Source organism: Crocodylus porosus, unplaced genomic scaffold, assembly GCF_001723895.1.
Source record: "Crocodylus porosus isolate Cpor-Errol unplaced genomic scaffold, CroPor_comp1, whole genome shotgun sequence".
NCBI classification, from domain to species: Eukaryota; Metazoa; Chordata; order Crocodylia; family Crocodylidae; genus Crocodylus; species Crocodylus porosus.
In genome coordinates, this window is record NW_017728949.1 from 32,192,624 (window position 1) to 32,218,078 (window position 25,455).

At 41.3% G+C, this 25,455-nt stretch overlaps 1 protein-coding gene and 1 long non-coding RNA gene across 3 annotated transcripts in view; one reads left to right on the forward strand and one right to left on the reverse strand.

Annotated features, from left to right (window-relative positions):
* Positions 1–3,406: 3,406 nt before the first annotated feature.
* The window catches only part of FAM171B (family with sequence similarity 171 member B), a 46,674-nt gene continuing 24,625 nt past the window's right edge, over positions 3,407–25,455 (reverse strand). For both annotated transcript variants that reach the window (XM_019554249.1, XM_019554248.1), the window contains 7 exons: positions 18,265–18,498; positions 16,642–16,734; positions 15,527–15,685; positions 12,856–13,026; positions 10,525–10,641; positions 9,375–9,498; positions 3,407–9,026 (listed from right to left, as the gene is read on the reverse strand). In XM_019554249.1, the coding sequence (XP_019409794.1) occupies positions 7,691–9,026; positions 9,375–9,498; positions 10,525–10,641; positions 12,856–13,026; positions 15,527–15,685; positions 16,642–16,734; positions 18,265–18,498 (2,234 nt within the window). In that variant the 3' untranslated portion in view covers positions 3,407–7,690. The remainder of the gene's footprint in view (positions 9,027–9,374; positions 9,499–10,524; positions 10,642–12,855; positions 13,027–15,526; positions 15,686–16,641; positions 16,735–18,264; positions 18,499–25,455) is intronic.
* LOC109322949 overlaps positions 18,422–25,455 on the forward strand; it is a 22,232-nt gene continuing 15,198 nt past the window's right edge. Inside the window, exon 1 of the long non-coding RNA XR_002104515.1 lies at positions 18,422–18,500. This is a non-coding gene — a long non-coding RNA (uncharacterized LOC109322949). The remainder of the gene's footprint in view (positions 18,501–25,455) is intronic.

The window sequence follows — 25,455 nt, forward strand, 5'->3', positions numbered from 1 at the left end:
TTTTTACATATCAGATAAAGGGATCCAACTGCATGTCCAAATTCCTTGACTGTTGCAAAGAATCAGCTGTTACTGAGCAAACCTGTCGCTCGTTACTCATGGAAGTAGAAAAATCATTCATTTTCTGAAAAAAATATTTCAACTAATTTGTAGCATATGTAAATAGATTGTAGTAGCAAACAAATGTATTTTATTGAAAATATGCAGAACATAAAAGCAATTATTGTTCAGGAAGGTTAAGCATTAAAAACATTACAGTAAACATCAGAATGTTTAAGAGCCCTGGGTTAAAGCAACCACTATTTCATCTGTGCCATCTGCTAGGAGGCTGAAGGCTTTTTTTCAAGACCATTATTAAATCCATACAGGTTCTCTCTCTGATTAGAGAACCACAGACAAATTGGTACTTAGAGTGGAAAGACAGATGATCTTGTTCAGCATGGTTGAAGGTCTGAATGATCCCAAGGAACAGTTCAAGACTTAAAATGTACCTTTAGAATGCTTCAGATTCAGCACTGTGCAGAATTTCCTTATTTGCAAGATGATCAAATTACTTCAGTAATAATCTTCCTTAACACGGATGTGAAATGTTTACTCTGAAGAAATTGATGGCCATTCCATCCAAGAAAGAGCAACAGCAAGTTGCATGAAATAATTACTGTGCCACCCTAATACCAATCTGCCTCATCATATGGAATTTAGGGTCAAATCCAAATACCCTTATTCAAAGTCAAACATCAAGACCAAGAGAACATTTAAAAAATCAGAATTTCCTCAACAGTAATTCAGATTTATATACAATCATCAATAAAGCCCCTTTGAACAAGTATTAATATAGCAGGAAAAAATGCAGGCTTGAAGTGTTAGTTTTGCTTCCTCTAGCTCTGTAGTCCATCTTAGTGGTATGGGAATTAAAAGTAATTTAGCTGCTGCACAATTGCAAATGCTTCTTTTCATAGGCCTATGACTAAATGCAGCCGCAGCAATATTAGCCAATAATTTTGAAATTAAATCAGTGCTAATTACAAAAAAGTGCAGCTAATTAAACTGCAAAATGCATTTCTGTAAGTTAGGCTAGGTAAATTTATCCCACGCTTAAAAGCCTACTTTTCATTTTAATTCCAAAACTTCTTGATAAATAAATTAAAAACAAATTTCCCATGTGGTAAGTATGTGCAAAACAGAAAAAAAATACACAGATAAATTGGGTATATTCCTACAAATTAAGTTTCATTTGTGTACATATTTTTACAGCAGAGTTTGCAGCCTGTTCTATCCATATGAGCTCTGGAAAGGTAGATTCTCCCCAGTTGATTGATGACTTCAAAATCTGCCAGCTCTAAATAGTTGATCCTATCTTGTTAAATCTAATTACAAGTGCCAACTCTGAAGCATGATGGGATAGTTGGGTAAGTATCTAACATTACATAGTTTAGTCACATTACAAAAAGCAATTAACAAGGAAATTGGTCTTTCCTCTGGTTTATGTGAATAAGTCTTTATGCCCTGGCTTGGTAAGGGATAAGCAATCAACACTAGGATCACGGGATGCTTGTACACATGATGAAAATTGCTCATTTTTTCAATTTAATTACATCATGCTGTACACATATGGTTTTTTTGCAATATAAATGAGTTTATGTTGCAACATAAACCATATCCATATGTAGTTTAGTTTGCAATGTAGCTATTTGTAACATTGCAGCCTTTTGACAGCTCGCTCCCCCGAGCTGCAAGATAGGTGGGCCGAAGGCAAAAGCGGTGAGGGGCCCCATCTTTATTTTTTTGGGGAGCCTGCCTGTGTCTCCTGCAGCCAGAGGGTGAGCTGCTGGTGGACCGAGCAGCCCCTGAGCTGTAAGAGGCCCCAGTCCTTCCCCCTATTCCCGCAGCACGCCCCCCCACCCCGGGCTGCTAGGGTGGGCTGCTAGCAGGTGGTTGGGCTTGGGGAATGGTTAGATCAGGCTGGGCGCTGTCTCTGAGCTGGAGCATCACTTGCCTGCCCAGGTGGTCCCATGGGGTGCCGCTGCAGCTCAGGGGCCACTGGCAGCTCACCCTCCCTAACCACAGGAGAGACAAACAGGCTGTACAAAAAGATCGGGCCCCTGGCCACTTCATTTTCCCCCCGTTGAGCATGCCTGTGAGAGCTGCCAGTGGGCCAAGTGGCCCCTGAGCTGCTGGGGGCTCTGGGTCCTTCCCTCCAGTCACAGCACCCCTCAGGGCTGCCCAGCTGGGGTGCTAGAGGGCCAGGGGCTCCCCCAGTTTGGAAGCAGCACCCCACCAGATCCAACTCTTCCCCAAGCCTGACTGGGGAGCACTGCCTGGCAGGCTTCCAGTGGGTAGGCTTGGGAAAGAGTTGGAACTGGTGGGGTGCTGCCTCCAAACTGGGGCAGCCCCTGGCCTGCTAGCTCTCCACCTGGGTGGCCTCGGGGGACACTACTACTGTGGAGGGAAGGACCAGGGCCCCCTACAACTCAGGCTGCTCAGCCCACCGGCAGCTCACGCAGACAGGCTCAGCGGGGGAGAGGGGGGAAAAATCAGCAAGGGGTCCAATCCTTTTTATTTTTTCATGGAGCCTGCCCACCTCTCCTGTGGCCTGTGGGGCAAGCTGCCAGTGGGCCCTTAGCTGCAGAGGGTCTCATTCCTTTCTTCCATGGCAGCAGTGACCCCCAGGGATGCCCAGGCAATAGCTAGCAGGCAGGTGTTGCCCAAGCTCGGAAGAGCCCAGCTTAATCCAACTATTCCCCAAGCTGAGGCAGCACCTGTCTGCCCTGAGGGGCACCACCACCGTAGGGGGAAGGATGGCCCCCTCCAGGTCAGGGGCTGCTCAGTCCGCTGGCAGGTCACCCCCAGGCTGCAGGAGACATTGGGCAGGCTCTGCAAAAAATAAAAATAAAAAAGTACTGGGTACCTCAACATAACAGTGACTCAAGTCCGTGATTGAAAAGGTAGGCTTTTAATCATCACAAAAAATGACCATTGTAATTTAGGGGACTAAACCCCCATCACATACAAGCACCCATGGAGATCACATAGGCCAGGGGTTTCAAAGATATGTCTAACAGTACTTGAGGGGCCAGGAATTCAGGGGTAGGAGCTAATGCCAACTTCCAGTGTACAGAGCCCTGTTGGCACCACATCAGTGGCGAGGGTTAGAACAATGGCTGCATTAACCCTGAGCCCCATGGTCCACATCTGGCCCAGGCAGCTCAGGGGAGTTTGACACCCCTCCCATGGGCTGCTCAGGCTGTTGAAAAGGGGCAGACACAGGCAGAAGTGTATTTCATGTAGAGATCACATGATGTTCCTCTTCTCCCTAAGATTAAAGCAAACAAGTCTAAAAGCAGCATATTTGTCTGCAACATGTTTCTTTTAAACCATATTAACTGAATTTAAAAAAAGTATCAAGAACTTTTTAAAACTATTTTATTATATTGCATGAACTATATAACATTTTACAAATCTTAGTTACATTCTCAGCAATAAATACAGTAGTACTGTAGTAAATACACTGAAACATGAAAAGACACCTCTGACAAAAGAATACAAAAGGTAGAAACACTTCAAAAGGACACAGAGCTTTAGGTATGCTTGGAATGGAAAACAAACATGTTTACAGGAGTGTGGTGGGAGATGATTGCCAAGGCAATGGTAGTGCTTTTCTGACATTTGAGAATCAATCCTGCAAGGCATAAGGAACTTGAGTGCCATCAGCTCTAGTGGGCTTTAGCACCTCACAGAATTGGCCTCTGTGAGCTTCATGCTCGAATGTGCATTAAAAGGGGCCCTTTTCCAAATGTAACTACTAAGATGTAAAAATATTTGCTATCTAAAATATCCACTAAGGTATGACATGTGCTTTAAGTGACTCCATCAGTTGAACAGTGTAATAATACCCCACTACTTGGAAAACATTACAAATTTTCAGAAATTTAACTTGCGACAAACTAATTATCAGTTGGCCGTTTTTAGTTTTAAAATGCTAAAATTAAGAATTGCATAACTATTATAAAGGACTACTATAAAATGGCATCACATTTTTGCAGGAAACATTAGTACTTCCCCTAAACAAGGCTTAGATAAGTGTTTATCATTAAAAACTGCTTTCATATCCCAAAATTTAAGCATAAAAGTGTACTGTGCCTGTTGCTGTAAGAGTGGCACACATTTACATTAAAACTATTTCAATAAAAGTGTCCTCAATAAATGCTGGAAACCAGTCCTAGTTGCTTTGCATTTCTAAAAGCCCACTGAGGTCAATGAATGGAAGATGAGTGAGAGTTTAGGGTCACACCCAAAAGGTTAAAAAAAGAGTGATGCAATGAGCATCCTCCTTCTGGTCTCCCCACTGCTTCCAGGTTCAATTAAATAGCATGAGACCCAAACTAGTATATGTAGTTTCTGGATAGGTGTATATTACACTTGGGATACTAAATGAATGGTGTCTGATGTTGATCTCAAACCAGTTTCATACCTGATAAAAGTAAAGGTATTCATTTCAAAATATCTGCCTTGAGATCAGAATCAGGCCCCTTGTGTTAAAAACAAAAAGTTGTTCAAATCCCTAAAAGTGTTATTTTACCTGATCATTTCTAACCTATTTCACAATATATTGCTAATGGTTCCCAAATGTAATAAACTGTAGGTGGGTTATGACCCGAGTGCTGTTATTATCTACATGCAAGAGTCTATGTTCCAAAACAAAACCACTAGATTTGTGGAACAAAATATTACAGAGACTAGGTAATTTCAGTAGTGATGCTTCTATTTTGGCTAACAGAAAAAAGTGTACGTGTGCTTTTTAGATCACCAAGTGTCCTACTGATAAAATAGGTCTGGGGAAAAAGAAAGGCACTTCAGCAGGGTAATTTACCTTCTTGAGTTCTTCAGTGGTCCAAGTAGTGTTTTACCCTTGAAACGTGTTCCAAATGCAAAACTAAACATTGGCAATATCTAATAAGCTAATGCATTTTAACTTGTGTATTACTGCATTAAAGACTACCATTAGTCCTCTTTGCTTTTTTTATATCTAATAAAAAAATCCTCTTTGGTACAAATTACTGCACATGAGCAAATCAAACTTATTTCCTGTATTCTGGATCTTGTTGAGATCAGATAGGATCATTATTCAGTTAGTAATCTGACAGCAAAGATGTTTTTCAAAATACCAAGTATAAAGCAAGGTTTTTATAGATTTTGTAATGAGGATGGACTAGGCACATTCTTGATTAGATAGCAGTTCACTAGCATGAACAATTCTGAATGACAGTTCCTTTCCTGTGCATGGCTCTGTACGTAGTTAGCAAAGTTACCAGAAAGCTACCCTCCATTTTACTCATCCTATTGAAAATCTTGAAGCTTTCATAACCTATTTACTTATAACTATGTCGCTTCTTATTTGTTGGTATTTCAAAGTATTAGTCTAATGAAGATGGTTTATGCAAAAATATTATTACTTGACTCCATTGGCCACATTATACAAGGTAAAAGACTGCTGTACACCACTCCTGTGGCAGAAATGTTGTATAGAACCTGAGTGCTGTATTACAGCTACAAGGGGCAAAAGACTAAATACCTAAGGAAGATCTTGGACAAGAAACATGCCTAACAGAATTTAATCTTTAGCAGTTTTTAGCTACATAGTATGTGTGCACACATTATCTCCATGTTTAAGGGGAAAGTGATGGCTTTTCATAGTATGACACAAATGGCACTCATAAACATCTGAGAAGTCAAAACATCCTAGAAACAGATATGTCATTTTTGTAAAAACTGATTTAACTGAAACTAAACCACTCTGGAAATGAGAATCAGCAAGAAGCTACATGCTTTCCACTCTAATATTTTTCCCTTTAGAAGAGTTCATTTTTAAGTCCTTTACCCCCACCCCCCAGTCCCAACTCTGTCACAAGACAATCATTATCTTTCAGTTTTGGAAGAGCTGACACTACATTGTCAAAATCCCATCAGCATTATGGGCTGTTCTCTGTTGTTGCTGAGAAATCTAAAAGTCAATGATTCTGTGGTCTATCTCCCTTGGACTTTGTTAGGCCATTCAGTGAAATGCTTTACTCACATATATTCTCCTCCATCTGAACTTTCTATATAGATTAAAAATGTTTTTAAAAACTATCCTAACTAGGATAGTTTGAAATTAAATTACCAAAGCCAAAGTGTTGCAACTTATCAGAGAAACACCTTTAAAGTTATTGAAAGACACCCTATTATGTAAAGCATGTTAAAGAGTATACATCTACTTTTCTGTTAGCCAAAGCAGAATCTATTAATTTGACAAAATTATTTTTTAAACATAAAATATATTCTGATGGATTTTTCCTCCCCGTATACATACATATCTTAGTTACATTTCATGCATTCATGACTTTTGGTATCCATTTAACTGAGCAGTAACTCATAATCAAGACTCTATTATATTGCAGACCAAGTTTGCAGCTCAGCTTCTTCCTGTTCTAAACAAGCAATCAGTTTTCTAAAGTCTGATTAACACCCTTGTGATGCACAGCCTATAACAAAAGTTGCTCAGACTGGGGAAAATTGACACTGGTTGATGTCAATCGTTATCATTAAAAAATAGCCTCACAGCCTGCAAAGGCACTATTTGTCCACATTTATAATATTTTTGTTGGACGTGACTAAGGACCTACTTTGTGGTTTCATGAAAACCATGAAAATCGGGCATTGCCCAAGAATACCGGCCCCCCACCTAAACACAACATTCTGGCTCCCCAGTGGATGCCAGTGGTGCTCCTGGCCGCTGCAGCCTGGCCTCACAGCCCACTGGGAGTGAGGGGGGTGGGGACAACAACATAGGAATTGGAACAGCCAAGACAGCAGCCGCTCTTCCCTGCCCCCCCCCAGCTGATTAGCTTAGAGGACTTCCCGTCACATGCCAATCAGCGGCAAGGGGTGAGACCACACGAGAGGCAGCCTGATCTGTGGCAAGGGGCGAGCTCGGTGCAAAAACGCTGCAAAATCAGCTCCATTCACCACAATTTAGGTAGATCCCTAAACATTACGTATCGTGTTCTACCTTAATTACAATAGTATAAATCTGACGCAACCCAAATTACAACTCAGCATGATTTGGCTCAATGTACATTGAACAGTACATGAAAAAGGATTTAGCTGACATTTTAATAGTTGAGAGTGGACAGACATCAAGTCCTTAATTATTTCAAGACCATACTAATGTGATTAAACAATGCAAAATGAAGCAGTGATTAGGACCACAGCAAAGGTAATTTATAAATACTATGCATGGTCACTTCAGTTAGATACAATATTTCAGAAACATCTGAACCTCCTAAACTAGTACAATGCCAGCAACATTAAAAATACCTTCTTTATTGAGTGCCTACATTTGTAGCTGTGCATTCCCAGAGGTGTACCCAAGAATGAAAGGCTTATTAAAATGAAGCCTTCTTTTTCAGATTGCCAAAAATAACGACTGGAAAACTTATATATTAGCAATTCTGAGTGACAAATTCACATTTTATATCAATTTCTTAGTTATAATCCTTAGTTTGCACATTAAAAATTGTAACTTTACCTGATACTAGAAAACAATTTAGACCATTCCTTACAAATTCAACCTTGCAAATCTACAGCAAGAAGCCAAGAGAAAACAGTGCATGATCCCCAAGAGGAGCAACAATACTAAACACACTGTGTTTTAGTTTATAGGAATAAGGGGTCTCTCTTCTCTCTTTTTCCAAATATTATTTTTGCTCTCTCTTTTAGCCATATGTGGCCTACCCCTTTTTTTACTTGGAGGAGTACTGGACTCATGACCTTCTGCTTTATTTTTTCTTCTTATTGGTTCTTCAATCTCCTGTTCTGCAACTGATCCACTTCCTCCATCCAGCATGTGTCTCATAGATTGATCTTCAGGGGTGCAAACAGTGGTCCCACTTTCACTGCTACTCAGATCCAAATCTTCCAAATAAAGGATCTTAGAATGAGGCATGCTTTTAATGAAAGTTTTCTCCCTCTCTAGTTTTCGACTGGGATGATGTTCATTCATGTCAACTCCTGAGTCCAGACTAGTGTCATTGCTATCTGTTTTTCTGCCCTTCTTCAGATCTATAAAAGAGTGCCTTACTTGAGCAATTGGCTTTCCATCTAGTGACACAAACCATGCTCTGGGGTGTGGGGATGGTTTTCCTTTGGAAAGCTCCAGTAATGTTTGTTCTGAAATACCTTGAAGCTCAGATGAAAATGGGGTCATTACAACTGCTTCATTCAGTGTCCCAGGAACAGAGACAGATTCCAGCAAGTTGTTGGTGTACCGATCCCAATTTGAATTTTGGGAAGGTAAACCTTGTTGACCATCTACTATGGCTTTCTCATCTCTGCAGGTTGGGGGCTGTGGATGAATATGCGTTGGCATCTTGGGTAATGTCTGTGTATAACTGTCACGATTCATGGGTTCCATCACAGGGCTGTAGACTAACTGACCCTTTCTTGGCAAAGTAGCTGACTTAGCAGCATGCAACTGCTCAGGAGAGTGGAAAAGGTCAGAAGTTTGAAGGATGGCAATAGGCTGACTGTATATATGCATGAGTTGTTCTGGAATATGGGAAAGCCCAAACATCTCTTCTTTTACTGCAAGATATAGGTTTTGGTCTTGAACAGCCCTTGGAGACTGGGAAACACTACTGCTGATATGCTTTGGCTGCTGCATGTGTCTAACTCCAGCACTAGGATCCAAGGACTGGGATGAATTCCTTGAATGACTACTCTGATTTGATGACTGATACGAGGCATCTTCTGTATAAATTTTAAAACTGCCCCGGGATTTTTTGTCCTCTCTTTCTATAGTAGTCTTTCCTTGAGGGCTATAAGATGAAATCTTAGGTGAGTATAACTGTGATTTATCTCCTACCCTTAATGACCCCTTGACAGCACTGATGTGATTTATGTGAGTTGTTGATGTTGTCTGGTCCTTTTTTAAAACTTCCAGTTTAGTTGTATTTTTTTCCTTCTTTTGTGACTGACCACATTTATCCCTATGCAAAAGGAAATAGAAGATAATTATAGAGGACATGTTGGGAAAATATGAGTGATGAATGCAGTAACCGCACTGAACACTGATATTAGACTCAACAGTATGCACTACTGAAAGCAAATAGTTGCAAACCAAAACTGTTCCAAAACTATTGCAGGAATTTATATGCACAATTAACGTGCAATGTTATATTAATATAGTGATAATTTTAAGACGCGAGGTGTATGAAATATTTTATATCACCTAGGCATATTGCTGGGGGAAAAAATAATATTTTGACACAGAAGGGGCTGTTCGTTAACTTCAAATCCCGTTTACACAGAGGATATAGATTTTCTTTTTTCCTTACCTGCAGTAACAAAGAAGGACAGCGAAGAATCCAATAATAATGACAACAGTACCTCCCAATATAGCTGTTAGGAACACCGTATGATAGGCTGTTATATCCTTGGAAACTGCACTAATAATTGAATCTAGATTTTTTCAAACACAGAAACAGACAAAAATTAGATGCCAAAAACTAATTATTGTACAAAACTGCAGTTGATAAATTACACTATAGTTTCCTAGCCATCTTAACACTCTCCATTTCAGCAACTTCAGAATAATAATAATAACAACAACAATAATATAAAATATAATCAGACTTCAGGGGCTGATGTCTCAAAACACCAAAGTATTGCCCTTACATTTGTTTAGTCAAATGGTGCTTGTAGCATACATCTAAATTTGTTTCAAAATACTAATCCCTGAAGTGTCAAGCTTAAACCTCCTGTCCAATCCCATTACTTTATTTTTACATTCTGAAATCATATTCTGTCATTCCAAAATTTCACCATATTAATTTTCATTTCTGGAATAAGCATAATTGTAGCATGTAGGCTGTATGTTTCTATACAGGCAGCATCTATTTGGGCCACTCAACCCTACCAGTCCCACCCCCAGTACTGATCCCCCAGTGTATTTCCCCTTTGTGTTCCTGGGTGCAAAAACAGGCATATGGTACCAGATGCTCCTCTGTTCTGTATGTTCACATTTCTCTTTTTGATAAAACCCAGTGACAGTACTGTATAGCTTGGCCCTTTCCCCATCAAAAGACAGCTGGGAATTGAAAAGATGAAGAAGACTGCCTCCTTTGACCCAGAGGAGTATTTTTTCTACACTGTTCAGCAGGTTTCAACCAGAATATTTCCTCTTTTTCAAAAAATGATGCTTTGGTTGTGTTCCTGTCACACACATGAAAACAAATGTCAAAGAATTTTCCTGGTCATTTAATCCTCCACCTTCCCTTTTTCCCAAAAAAACTAATAGTTTCAATGTAATACTGGAGTTAACAATTCTAGGAAACAGGCTTGAAAAATGTAGATAAAACACCTTCAGCTTCTAACATGCATCTCTTTTTTTTTTTAAATTATGAACAAATCTTCTAATATACCCGTATTAAGACTAGAAGTATTTAGATTATTTGGTCATTTTAGTTTTCTATTGATATGCAATACCTGTAGTTCCAGGCAGTGGAGCTGCTATCCAATACCCTAAGTGTGGAGCAACATACTTCCATACTAAATGGTCATTTGCTTCCTTTACCATTCCCAGCCCACGATTTACCCAGGCACCTGAAAAAGGAGGCAAGTTAATACGCATTTCAGGGGACATGGCTTGTTTCATACAATTTCCTACAAGCACAGAAAGGTATTATGCAAAAGAAAACATTGGAAAATATATACTGTCAGAAAGAAATATAGAAAATGAAATTGTTCTGATACTTTCACATACAACAGGGCTTGATGAGCTTATAAAATAAATACATAAATAAAACAAAACAAAAAACCAACTCCTCCTCCCCCCAAAAAACTAACTCTTTCTCCCAGAATTGATTTAGATATTTCAGTGAAAGCCTGTGTATAACTGTTTACTTTGAAATAAAATTCAATTATTTTTTTAATGCTTTCACTTAAATTGACTTTAGCTGTTACACCAAAATAGAAAGTAAAACCAAAGTAGATTTCCACCAAAACAAACCATTTTTAATTCATATTCTCTTATTTTAGGTCTTATTTGTGTAAAGACTAGTTGTAATTTTGTTAAAAGCTATTAATTTACACACAATGAACAAAGTCCAACATTAGGCTTTATCACATAGTGGACAAGCCATAATAATCCACTAGGCTACAACAAAATGAAAAAGCCTGTTTTTTCTATTTAAATTATACAACGCTGAAACAGCTCAATTAGTCCAAGGCAGGATTACTGTTAGACCAGAGATCTCACCACCATCTGTTTTGGAGTATAAAGGACAAGCATTATGATCTGCCATTCTCCTGCAACATATGCTCACATATTTGTAGACGAGACAAAAAGAAACATACTTCATACTTGGTTAAGTAATAAATATACCCATGCCTGAAATTCTAAGAGTGGAAAACAACCTGTTTTACAAACCAGAACATGCTAAGGGGAACAGCAAGGAGATGAACAACACATCTCACTTTAGAATACCAGGAATTTTGTAAAGTGGGTTCTGAAGAAAACAAAATGGTCATAACTTATATATTAACCCTAAGTACAGAGGGTTTACATTTCGTTTTAGAGATCTTCTTTTATGGGAAAAAAATTCAATTCCAATGATGTTCAGCTTTGCAAAAATTCTAGCTTAAGTGAAATAAAACATCTGAAATGGGCGAATATTCATAAAAGTTAACATGCTTTATTTTTCTTCCCCACTCTACTCCACAGAAAATAGCACATACTAAGAAAAATACAGGGACACATATTTTAATATAAAGGGGCATACTTCAATGCACTTTAACAGAAAAAAAAATTAATAATAAAGGTTTCTGTCTCAGAAATAAACCAGTTAGACTCAGGATACCCAAGAAAAAGGACTATATAATGCTTTAGAGAGAGTTCTGCCTGTCCCTGGTGCATCTGAATCACACCCTGGGATGGCATAGACCAGTGGGAGCAACCTTTCTGGCACGTGGGCCACAAATCAAGCACCACACCTTCTGAGTGTTACTCCAATCCCCCTTCCTTTGTGTGAACTGCCACTACTTTCTATGACCAATTCACTGCTCTGCTTTCCCCCCTACCATGTGCCCTGTCTGATCTGCTGCTCTGCTATCTGCCACTGTACTACCTGGTCCCTTCCACATCCGCTGCATGCCACGCAGAGGTTGCCAGTGCCACCTGAGAGACATGCCACAGGTTGGTCATTCCTGGTGTGGACTACTGATCTGTTTCAGTATAGTTGTTACTATAAATATTTTACATGGAGATACTGTATATTACATTTTAGAAAAAGCAATGGTTCTGCCTAAAATATTCTATTTTCATAAAAAATAATACGTTAAGTCATCTTAAGTTGTGTCACATCCAGTGTTGTCACTTTATTTCAAGCAACCCTTACAGACATGACTTTGGAACACAATATAGTCAAACAACCTTAATTTCAACTTTTTGTTCAAGCACATAGCATGCACTACATTTATACTGTTACAATATCTAATGTCCAAATATTATATTATTGTGAAAATGAAGGTCATCCACATGATTCTTGATACTTGTAACATTCACATCAGTGTTTTTGTTTGAATCAGTTAAAACAGTTATGTTCCCGGGGGGTGGGGGAGACCTCCCTCTAAATTTAAGATGCGTGTTTAAAATTGAGAACTTCTTCCCAAAATATTTGTGACCCAACTAAGAAAAAAATAATGCTGGATATTATTCTGTAAGACACAGATATACCCCACGTCATTCTAATACTAAATATAGTATAGCATTAATGTTAATGTTAAAGCTGTATACTGAAGGATTTATCAAAAACATACCAGTTTTCAGATCAAATGTCCATGCAGGTATAGCATCTCCTGATTTTACATTATTTGTAGGTAGAAGAGGCAATGTAATATGAATGGGACCATTCACTTTCAATTCTTTTCCAGCAGAAAGGAGGCTTACACATATTGCAGCAAGAGGGGTCAATTCAATACTTTTAAAACCTAAAACATATGGAATAACTTCCTATAACTACACATACTGGCATGTATTTATAAAAAAAAAATACAATTTACTGAAAAAAAATGCAACCCATCAAAGAATATATGGATCTGCATCACAAGATGTCAATATAGCTTGAGAAAAAAACTCAAGCATTTCTTTGGTCACCTTTTATTGAGAGTGCCATTCTGTAGTTATACCTATTCAAAAATTTTAACAACAAAATATATAGTTACAATAAAAGTGGTTCAACAGTGCTGGCAGAACACAATTTGGCAAATTCTAGTTGTTGAGAGGCTTTTAATTACAGGCTTCAGAAGCCTCATTCTACCTTAAATACAATACACCTGTTCAGAAAAAAACTGAGTTCTAAATGTATGGACAGGTATAAATATAAACGATAATCAAAATCAAACTCCTGTATTAAGTGACTACTGAGAACTTTGCAAATGTATCAAGCAGGTTTAATAATAAAACTTTACTGAAAGGTTTCATTTGTTATTTGGATGTTGCTTTGTAGAGTTGACCGTGGGGTACAGTACTCAAGGCTTGTCAAAATACTCAAAGCAACCTGCTTTATGGTGCAGGCTGCAAGTGTGCTCCCTTTTTCTTTATACTAACATGCAACAACAAACACCATATGATACAAAAGCTTCAGAATCTAGTGTGACAGGTTTTTGAAGACTGAAACAGAATTATTAAATATCAGAATGATATTAGTGCTTTGCACACTGTTAGAAGCCAATTGTGAGAGAACCACCAGCACACCAGATCTCAATTATCCCCTACCTGCCTTAGGATACAAGCTATTTCTCTGGGATCCTATGAATAATTTAAGAATACATCAAAGAATTAAAGAAAAGCTCAATGGTGAGAAACACTGTTTATCATCTGAGGCTTCAAATTCAAAAGGTGCATTAAAAACAACTTGTTTTTCTTGGCGTCCTCAAAAATCCACACATAAATAAGGTACTGGTATTTGTGAATATTTTGATTAATTGCAGATTAAACAAACCAGAGTATGACACACAAATGAGTTAACTAGAAACTATATATCACTAATATCATCCCCTGCAAATCAAGGGAACAATAGAACCGCAATGAATTTGAGTGTGTCGCTGTGTATTTGAAAAAGAGAAATGGGTGATGAAATACTAGTCGTCTGGGACAGCTTAGACTATCCTGCCTTGAGCATGAGGTTGAACTCTTGTGGTCCTTTCCAACCCTATTTTCCTCTGTTGGTTCCAATGTGATCTTCTGGATAGCAACATAACTAGGTGGATTAGGACATAATAGTAAATAAGTATTGATTCTGCTTGTGCCTTAATAAGTTTGCTTTAAAAAGGTAATATTTAAAAGTAATTTTTACCAAGTCATGGAATCTCTGCCTTGAAAGGATATTTTATAGACACGTGTGGAAAATATTATTACATTTGTTCTTTGTATGTTTAGAGTGCCTAGTTGGTGTCACTATGCTTAAACAGGCTTACACGGATCAACTGTAACTAAGTCAATAATACAACAACATGGATTAAGTATTTGAGATAGATTAGTCTCCCTGTTATTTTTATGCTGGGTGACATGGTTCCAAACCCAAATAGGTAAAAGTTACAGCCGAAATGCATCAGCTGAGGATCTGCCCATAAATTACTGAAATTCCAGTGACTTCAAGAGTAACTGCAATTTATATTGCATCAAATTCAGGCACAGTAAGGTATTTTGTAATGTGCAGAACACACAGAACATAGCCAACACCTTCAAATTCCACTTAAATGAATGGGAGTTTCATGTGTGCTAACACTGCAGTTTAAGGCCTTGCCACAATACAGTAAAAGTGTTATAATCCTATAAGGGAAACTAGTCTGGACAGAAAATAGCATATTTATCTCTGCAGGAGGTAAGAGTAGCAGCATATTATGTTCTTTTGTTAGATATGCAGGTAGGTGTAGAAGGCCATGAGTTACTCCTCTGTAGTATAGTACAGTAAAAGCTGTGTTATCCGGCACTTTACAAGCTGGCATGCTCTATTAACCGCCATGCCAGCTTGTAAGGTAAAAGTGAAACCAGAAGTGCCCACTGTGGCACTTACAGTTTCTCTGAGCCCCCACGGCCCGGGGCAAAGCAGCCTGTGCTGCTGAGCCCCCACAGTAACAATTCTTTCCCCCTTTCTCTTCTGCCCCTCTCCCTGTCCCTCGCTGGGGGAGGGGGCAGCAACGCACCAGGGAGGGGCAGCAGGAGAGGCGGCCTCTCAGGTAGTGGGCATATTTTGTTATTTGGCACCCCCGATTCCCCATGGGTGCCAGATAAAATTTTGCTGTACTTATAATATCAATTCTGGATCCTATGGAACTCAGAAAGAAGTCGACTAAATTCAACGGGAGCTCTTTCAGGCCTTCATTATTAAAGAATGAATCTTCCATAGCATATATACACATTTTTATATAAATGCATGCATACATACACACACAGAGAACAAACTTAGATGTAACAAAGGTAATATACCCGATTTATTTTGAAGGATCCCTGTTGTGTAGAGAAAATTGTCCACTTTCAAAAATTGTTGTGGCACTGTCAGATAGGCTGTCACATTTGTAATATGGTGGTTTATTGGAAGTTTTATTAAATATTTGGGAAACTGAACACTTGGTTGAGATTTGGCATCTGTAAAGAAAAACATTTTTAAATTAGCAAGGTTTCAAACAGAGCTAACACTTTTCACTGTGACAATCTAGAAATTCATTCAGCATAAAACCTACTGCATCCCACTACTCTATGCTTGTTATTGTCTAGTTCTAATCCACCACCTGCCACTATCACTCCACACCATGATGTTATTGGAAAGCTGAGCTCCTCTTCCCTTTCCCACCCTCACTCTTAAGTCCCAACTCTAGCATGCCTTCTCCAGGCTCTACCTTCCCTGAGGTGTATACATTTCAAATAAATAGTTGTGTTTCTCTCACCAAAGGCTTATAAAGCAGTAAAATAATGCAAAAGCAGTAAAATATACTTATCTTATGTTCCTAGTATAATAGCACTGTTCCTCCAAAGAAGACATCTTTAATCCACTCTCCACCTCCCACCTCAACATAAAATGCATTACTATTCATATGCACACAACATCAAACATCAGCAGATTTCTATTTGAAATCTTTTACAAGTTAGGGAGGAGATAATAACATAATGACTACAAAGATAACAGCCTAATATCTGCATAAGCTATAAGCAATATTCATATCTATGGAAAGCTGGAACTTTTGGAGGGAGATTTACTAGTTACCATAGTAATGCAGAGTCTGAAGACCAGATCTCTGCCTATGTAAATCCTCATTCAGTAGAACACTGACAATTTATATGTAAAGAATCTGGCCCCGAGTGTAATAAGTAACATGCATACTTCTCTTTACTAGAGATGAACAATACTCAGGAGGCCAACTGCATTAGTAACTGTGCTGGCCATGAACTAGCTCTTTTTTAAAGTGCATCAGGACTCTAAAGACTTCTGCCTTCTCTCCAGACTATATTCATTTCTCAGCAAAAACACATGCATTCATTAGTTAAGCTTTGTAAGTTTTTCACACAAACTGTTTACATCCTAGTTTGCACAATGGACTACTTACCAGACAGTTTTCCAGTAATTAAAACAGTATCTTCAAACAGCCATATATTAGCTTGGCTTTGTGGAAACAATGAAAGTGTCACAGATGAGTATACTGGGAAAAAGAGCACATTAAGAAAACGTGGTTAAGATTGGAAATGTTGAAGAAAAAGTTCAGATAAAACATACAATTTTGAACTATGATGAACCAGTTGTCAAGAGGAATGATGTCAAAGAAAACAGATGGAGCAATAGGCCCCTTCTAGTTTATCGCTGAATAGTACAGGCCGAGCAGTGAAGATTACATTACATGCCTCATGCCGTACATAGTCTGTAGATAAATACACATGATTAAAGTTCCTGGACGGTCTATTTCTCTCTCTGTAACAAAAAGACACTTTAACCACCTCATAAGAGAACTATATTGGCGAACAAAATGAAACACTTAAAAACAGGCCACACATGAAGATGTACTGCAGACGAGAATCAGGGGTGGATCCAAAGGGGGTGCTGTGGCATGGCCACCTGCCTCCTTCCTGATTATGCCACAAGAGCTGCAGATGGGGACTTAAGTCCTGAAATTATAAATACCCCACCCTCCCTTCTTCTGCATGATCAAAGGCACAACCTTTCCCTGCCTCAACTTCTCCCTCCCCATTCCCTTCTTCCCAGCCTGTTGCTGCCAGTGTCCCTGCTGTTCTGGGGATGAGAGGAGCTCCTGCCCACTCCAGCTGTACTGCATGGGGGCTGGGCTCAGCCCAGGGGTAGCAATGGATGCATGAGCACCCTGCCCTCCTCCCAACTCTGCCTGCTCCTCCCAGGTGTTCTCCAGAAGCCTGGAGGACAGGCACAGGGAGAAGGAACATATCTGCCCACCACTGCTCCTACTGCCATGGTCCTGCATGACTTCAGCTCCCAAGCCACCCAGCTGGAGTGAAACAGAGCTCCCCTTGCCACCAGGATATTGTGGAGCTCAGAAGCAGTAGGCTGGGGTGGGAGAGAAGAGGGAAAAACAGGAGGGAAGGGGATGGGCCTCTGAGCATAGAGAGGAAGGGAAGCTGTGGCATTCTTACCTTCTTTGGGACTTAAGTCCCCAGCTGCTGCTCCTGTGGTGTGGTCTGCCTGCCCTGGTTTGAGAGGAAAGGGGTGAAGGAAGCTGGGAGATGGGGGTGCAGCACCAGCTGCTGCAACTGCACCCCCCCATGTGTAAAATCCTATACCCATTTCTGACTAGGATGGTGGAGGGAAGGAATCAGAGCAGTTGCATAGAGGCAAAGCAACATTCTTGCCTCTAGGTACTATATGATTTTAAGAACTTTGAAATACATAGCTGACCCTTTGCTCACTCTCCAATGAGCAAAACAAATGTGTTCCCAAACACATCCCTTAGAATACTGCCATCCCACTGCAATAATCTTTCTTACTGGATTTTCAACAACTAATAGAATTTCTATTTTAAAAATCCACATAAATTTGTCAAACTTGAAGGGTCACTAACTCTTATACTTGTGTTCACTTGTAACTTTGGTTCACTTGACTCAATCATGTTCAGTTGGTGACAATTAAATGGATAATCCAAGAAAGGAAAACATTTTAATTGTATATACATTCCATGGAATAACAATATTTTAAGAGTCTTACTTACTTGGCATTCTCCCAGTCTTCCATGGTAAGGGTGTTAACATGTAGCCATCTCTGTATGATACAATAGTTAAACTGAGTCCTAATTTGTAGGGAACTTTTATCAATACTGCTCCATTGTTTCCAGTGAGTGTGGAATTTGTCTTTGTGTAGTTAACAAACACTTCTACAGTTGCCTGGCGTAGGTACTGATGACTGACAAAGTCATTTACTTGAACTTTCAGTATAAACACAGATCCTGTGATAGGGAAAAAGGCAACAGGTCATAAGCCCTAGTAACTAAGCATATTTACCTAGAGGTCATCATTTGTCTTATACTGACCATACTCTGTGATGAACTGACTGTACATTTTGATAAAGATTTTTCTCACGTGCCAAATCTTAGCTTTCAGAATGCATTTGTTCAACCAAAACAGTTGTTGCAGTTATTCAGCACTACCCAAAGCACACGTGATGCTGATGGAACACACAATGGACACTTTTTGTAGAGTGATTTTTCATTCCTCTTTCTATGTTCTCTTTACAAAGCTTACTTTGTAAGACATGTGGTATAATGCCTTGGAATTGTAAGCTACCAAGATTGAGAGGAAAAATATTAATATGGGAGCACATTGCATCACTGTAATTTAGTGAAATAAACTCACAAGCAACAAATGCTGCCACTCCAACAAAATCTATCTATAACAGTAATAGAACATTCCTGTATCTTTTATGAAAAAGCCTCCCATGATGGTGTTTTATCCTTTTCCAAAACCAATACAATATAAGACTACAACACAAAAGTTTTGCCAACTTAGCTACATTGGCAAAGCCCCTTTATGGTGAGACAGATTGTTCGGATAAGTTGCATTTATATTTAGGGATTTGCTGGTATAACTATTAGTTAGGTGTGTGAAAAAAATTATTAAACTTTGCTGACAAAACTTTGTAGTATAGACCTAACCCAAAGTAAATGATTTATCCTACAGAGAACTGTGGAGTGGCAGAAATAACTTAGGAATATTAAATGTCAACCAGGACACTGGGTGTTCATTCCACACATTCTTGATTGAATAAGGCAGGCAGTGGACACAAATAAGCAAACAGGACAGGCTGCTTATAAGGCTCCCAGGTAGGTCCCCTAAAAGTAGGGGCTAAAGGAAAATGCCAAGTTTTTACCAGGAGGATTCTATTTTCTTAGCTTTAGTCAAGTTACAGACAATGCTGGGAACCCATAGATAAAAAGGACCATAAACAGGTAAGAGAGGAGGCAGGTGTTTGAGAACAGTGTGCGGAACATTCTGACGCATACAGATTCTACTAAATGGTGTGAAACAGTCACATGCACTTCAAGCACAGGTAGGAGCACAAGACTTGTGCAAAAGTTGTGCAGATTTTTTGTTGATTAACTACTCTTACTTTATTATTTGCTCCGATGGTTCAATTGGCAAAACTCTTAATTAAAAAAAGGCTGTTTGTGGTTTAGTAGAACCCACTGGTGACAAATCTTCCAAGAGAAAGAACCAAGGTAGGCTAAGCAAGTTGGAACTCTTAAACTAAGCATGTCTGATCTATATAATACCATAGGATCTGTTTTGAATGAAGTAGTCTTGGGATTCTACCCAAAGACAGATGAGGTTCTGATGCCTTGAGGTGGTAACACACTGATACCAGAACTTGGGGTGGAGGGGTGTAGCTAAATCAATAACCATAGCACCATACTCACTTAAAACAAACTATTTTCTTCTTGAGAATGAGTCTAAAAATATAAAAAAAAAAGGTGGTTTCTGTTACTAGTTCTGCTAAATAATCCAGAGTCAGGAAAATATTCTGCATCATAACCAGAGTTCATGCTGCGTCTTTCAGTCCTTCACCATATTGAAAAGATTTTTCCTGAATAAAAGCATTCACATCAACATCTCATCCCAGGAGAAACATCCCACCTCTTGAAAACTGACAATCCCATTGAACACCTGTTTTCCAACTTAGATTTCATAGACATTCGGGCTGGAAGGGACCTTGCAAGATCACTGAATACAGCCCCCTGTCCCAGGGGCAGGAAGTCAGCTGGGGTCATAGGATCCCAGCAAGATAAGCATCCAATTTGCTCTTGAAGGCAGAGTAGGTGCTTGAACCACCTCCGATGGCAGGCTATTCCAGACCTTGGGGGCTTGGACAGTAAAGAAATTCTTCCTTATGTCCAGCCTGAAACAGTTTTGCAGGAGTTTATAACAGTTCAACCTTGTCATCCCTTGGGGGGCTCTGGTGAACAATCATTCCTGCAGATCCTGGTGGTCACCCCTTATAAAAACTTATAGGTGGCCGTCAGATCCTCCTGAGAACTGTGCTTTTCCAGGCTTAAGAGCCCCATAGCTCTCAGCCTGTCGTTGTAAGCTCTGTTTTCCTGACTGCTGATCATGCACGTGGCTCTTCTATGGACTCTCTCAAGCTTCTCCACATCCTTTTTGAATTGTGGAGCCCAAAACTGTATGCAATATTCCAACTACGGCCTCACCAAGGCCGAATACAAGGGGAGAATGATGTCCCGGGATTTGCTTGAGAAGCATCTATGGATGCAAGCCAGCATTTTGCTTCCTTTACTAGCTGCAGCATCACATTGAAGGCTCATGTTCATCTTGTGGTCCCTTTCATTCATAGTGCTAGCCAGCGTAGCACTGTGGAGCTTGTAAGGATGCTGCAGGTTGTTCCAAGGTGGAGAACCTTGCATTTTTCAGTGTTAAACACCATCAGGTTCTCATCTGCCCATTTGCTGAGCCTGTCAAGATCAGCCTGGATCTCCCTCCTACCCTCTGGTGTGGATGCTTTACCCCAGAGTTTGGTATCATGGGCGAACTTGGCCAGTCCACTTCTGACTCCAATTAATCATCATTAATGAAGATGTTGAACAATATAGGCCCAAGGACAGAGCCTTGAGGGACCCCACTGGTCACAGGGTACCGTGACAACTGACTTCTGTCAACCACCACCCTCTAGGTCCAATCATGGAGCCAATTCCCTAGCCAGCGGGTTGTGGTGAGGTCGAGGCTGCAGTTAGCCAGTTTTGCCATGAGGTGATCATGGGATACCAAACTGAAGGCTTTTTGGAAGTCTAGATATACAATATTAAGCTCCTCTCCCTTGTCCAGGGGATAGGTCACCTGGTTGTAAAAGGAAATGAGATTGGTCAAGCAAGACCTACTCACAAGCTGGCTATCCCTCAGGTTGTTGCCATGGGCCAGTCCGTTAAGAATGGCCTCTTTGATGATTTTTTCTGAGACCTTACCCAGGATGGAGGTCAGGCTGATGGGCTTGTAATTTGCCAGATCCACTTTCCTCCCATTTTTGAGGACAGGTACCATGTTGGCCTTCTTCCAATCTTCGGGCACTTCACCAGAGCGCCAGGAGTTATAGAAGATCCGTGCTAGCGGCTGAGCTATGATGCTAGCCAGCTCCTTGAGTATCCTAGGGTGTAAACCGTCAGGGCTGGCTGACTTGAAGGTGTCCAGCCTCTCAAGGTGTTCCTTCACAAGATTAGCATTCATTGAGGGCAAAGAATCTCCCTCACTTGCGCCTCCCTGTCCTATAATGGGCAGGGGTGTCCTGTGGGATTGATGAAAGTCCAATGCAAAGTACCCATTTAGTAGGTTGGCTTTTTCCTGGGCGTTGGTCGTCAGTTGTCCCTTCTGGTTTAGCAGGGGTCTAATGTTGCCCTTGCTTTTCCTCCAGGTCCCCACATATCTAAAAAAGACTTTTTATTATCCTTGATAATAAAAAGCTAGTAGGTGGTTGGAGTTCTGTCGCAGCCTTGGCTTTACTGGTTTGTTCCCTGCAGGACCAGACCAGTGCAGAATAATCCTCCTTGGAGGTGGATCCCATCCTCCATCCTTTGCAGGTCTTTCTTTTTTAGCTGAAGAAGGTCCACTAGCTCCCTGGAGAGCCAAGGGGGCTGCTATGCCCTTTTTCTGCTTTTCCTCCGAGATGGAACAGCATTAGCTTGTGCATCAAGGATCACTCCCTTGAGGAGCAACCACTCTTCCTGAACTCCCCTCCCCTTTGGGTTGTAGTCCCTTAGGGCCTCACTGACAAGTCTCCTGAGCTTGTCAAAGTCAACTTTCCTGACGTCAAGGACTTTTGTATTGCTGTCTTGCCAGCTTTACAGCAGATGGTGAAGGTGATCAGCTCGTGGTTGCTGTCATCCAGCTTCTCATTGATTGTTAGGTCACCAATTAGGTCGTCCCTGGTTGCCAGTACCAGGTTGAGCAGCGCTTTACCTCTCGTTGGCCCACAGACTTCTTGTGTCAGATAGAGATCATCCATGTACAAGAGAAAGCTTTGCAACCGCTCGGATATAGCCGAGCGGTTTTCCCACAAAATTTTTGGGAATTGAAGTCTCCCATGATGACCATGGACCAGGAGCATGTGGCCTCAGTTAATTCCCTGGTGAACTCCTGGTCAAGCTCCTGACTTTGGGTGGAAGGTCTTTAATAGATTCCCACCATTGTGTCCCCTGCGCCATGTTCCACCCTGGTTGCCAATATCGGCTTCCAGGGACGCATAGCTCTCCTTGACAGACAGCTACACCCCCGCCCCTTTTATCCACTCGATCTCTTCTGTACAGGGTATAGCCGTCTATACCTGTGGTCCAGTCATGGGTGGAGTCCCACCAGGTCTCTGTTATCCCTATGACATCGTAATTATTTGTGTTAAGCAGAAGGACAATTTCCTCCTGTTTATTCCCCAAGCTCCTTACATTTGTGTACAGGCAGGCAAGTGTCCCCTTGGGGGCTCCAGCCTTGCCTGCAGATTGTTTCAGGGATAGGCTCTCTTAAGTGCCTTGGCCTGCTGGCTTTGCAAGAGTTGCTCAGTGGGCCAGCAGTGGCAGTAGTCCCCCCATCCCCCGGCAGGCTTACTTTAAAGCCCGGTGGAGCAGGTCAACCAGTCTGGCTGAAAAGAGCCGCCTCCCCAGCGGAGAAAGATGGAGGCCATCTCTTCCCAGCAGCTTCCTTCCTCTCTCACCAAAGAGCGGACTGTGGTCATGGAAGCCAAAGCCTTCCCGATGACACCAGCGCTGCAGTCTTTGCCTCCTCTTCCTCCTCACCCCGTAACCTGAGACTGAGAGATCGAAGAAAACACCACCTGTGGCCCCAGACCCTTTAGCCTTGCTCTTAAATCCCTGTAGCTCTTCATAATCAATGCCAGGAGCTTGGGGAATAAGCAGGAGCAGCTCGTCCTCCTGCTTAATGCAAATAATTATGATGTCATAGGGATAACAGAGACCTGGTGGGACTCCACCCATGACTGGAGCACAGGTATAGATGACTAAACCCTATACAGGAAGGATTGTGTAGATAAAAGGGGTAGGGGTGTAGCTCTCTATGTTAAGGAAAGCTATATGTCCCTGCAAGCTGATATTGGCGACCAGTGTGGATGACTGGAGACTCTCTGGGTTAAAGTCTGTGGGGAACATGGCACAGGGGACACAATGGTGGGAGTCTACTACAGATCTCCCACCCAAAGTCCTGAGTTTGACCAGGAGTTTGCCCAGGAACTGGCTGAGGTGGCATGCTCCTGGACCATGGTTGTCATGGGGGTCTTCGATTACCCGGACATCTTGCGGGAGGATCACTCAGCAAAATCTAAGTGGTCGCAAAGCTGGCAAGTCAGTCAGCAACACAGAAGTCCTTGACTTCAGAAAAGTCAACTTTGACAAGCTTAGGCGCCTTGTCAGTCAGGCCCTAAAGGACCACAACCCCAGGGAGAGGGGAGTTCAAGAAGAGTGGTTCCTCCTCAAGGGAGCGATCCTCAATGCACAAGCTAAGTCTATTCCATCTCAGAGGAAAGGCAGCAAGAGGTCACAGCAGACCCCTGGCTATCCAGGGACCTAGCAGACATCCTGAGGCTAAAAAGAAAGGTCTACAAAGGATGGAGGATGGGATTCACCTCCAAGGAGGATTATTCTGCACTGGTCTGGTCCTGCAGGGAGCAAAACAGGAAAGCCAAGACTGCAACTGAACTCCAACTAGCTTCAAGCAACAAAGACAATAAAAAGTCCTTTTTCAGATATGTGGGGAGCCGGAGGAAAAGCAAGGGTAACGCTGGACCCCTGCTGAACCAGATGGGGCAACTGACAATTGACACCGAGGAAAAAGCCAACCTATTAAATGGGTACTTTGCATCTGTCTTTCATCAGTCCCATGGGATGTCCATGCCCACCATGGGACAGGGCGGTCTAGGCGAGGGAGATCTCCTGCCCTCCATTAATGGTAACCTCATGAAGGGACACCTTGAGAAGCTGGATACCCTCAAGTCAGCTAGTCCTGACAATCTACATTCCAGGGTGCTCAAGGAGCTGGCGAGCATCATAGCCCAGACCCTGGCACGGATCTTTGAAAACTCCTGGTGCTCTAGTGTAGTGCCTGAAGACTGGAAGAAGGCCAATGTGGTGCTGATCTTCGAGAAAGGGAGGAAAGTGGATCCATCTAACTATAGGCCCATCAGCCCGACTTCTATCCCGGGGAAGATCTTAGAAAAGTTTATTAAAGAGGCCATCCTTAATGGATTGGCCGACGCCAACATCCTAAGGGATAGCCACCACGGGTTTGTTGCAGGTAGCTCTTGCTTGACCAATCTCATTTCCTTCTACGACCAGGTGACCTGTCACCTGAACAAGGGGGAAGAGATTGATGTCATATATCTTGAATTCAAAAAAGCCTTCGATCTGGTATCCCATGATCACCTTTTGGCAAAACTGGCTAATTGTGGCCTTGGGTCCACCACGATCTGCTAGCTGGGAAATTGGCTCCATGGTTGGACCCAAAGAGTAGTAATTGATGGAAGTCAATCGTCATGGTGTCCTGTGACCAATGGGATCCCCCAAGACTCTGTCCTTGGACCCATATTGTTCAACATCTTCATTAATGATGTGGACATTGGAGTCAGGAGTGGACTAGCCAAGTTCGCTGATGACACCAAACTTTGGGGCAAAGCACCCACACCAGAAGGCCGGCGGGTGATCCAGGCTGACCCGGACAGGCTCAGCAAATGGGCAGAAGAGAACATGATGGTGTTTAACACCGATAAATGCACGGTTCTCCACCTTGGGAAGAAAAACCTGCAGCATCCTTACAGGCTCAGCAGTGGCTAGCACTATGGAAGAAAGAGACTTGGGGGTCATCATTGACCACATGATGAACATGAGCCTGCAATGCGATGCTCC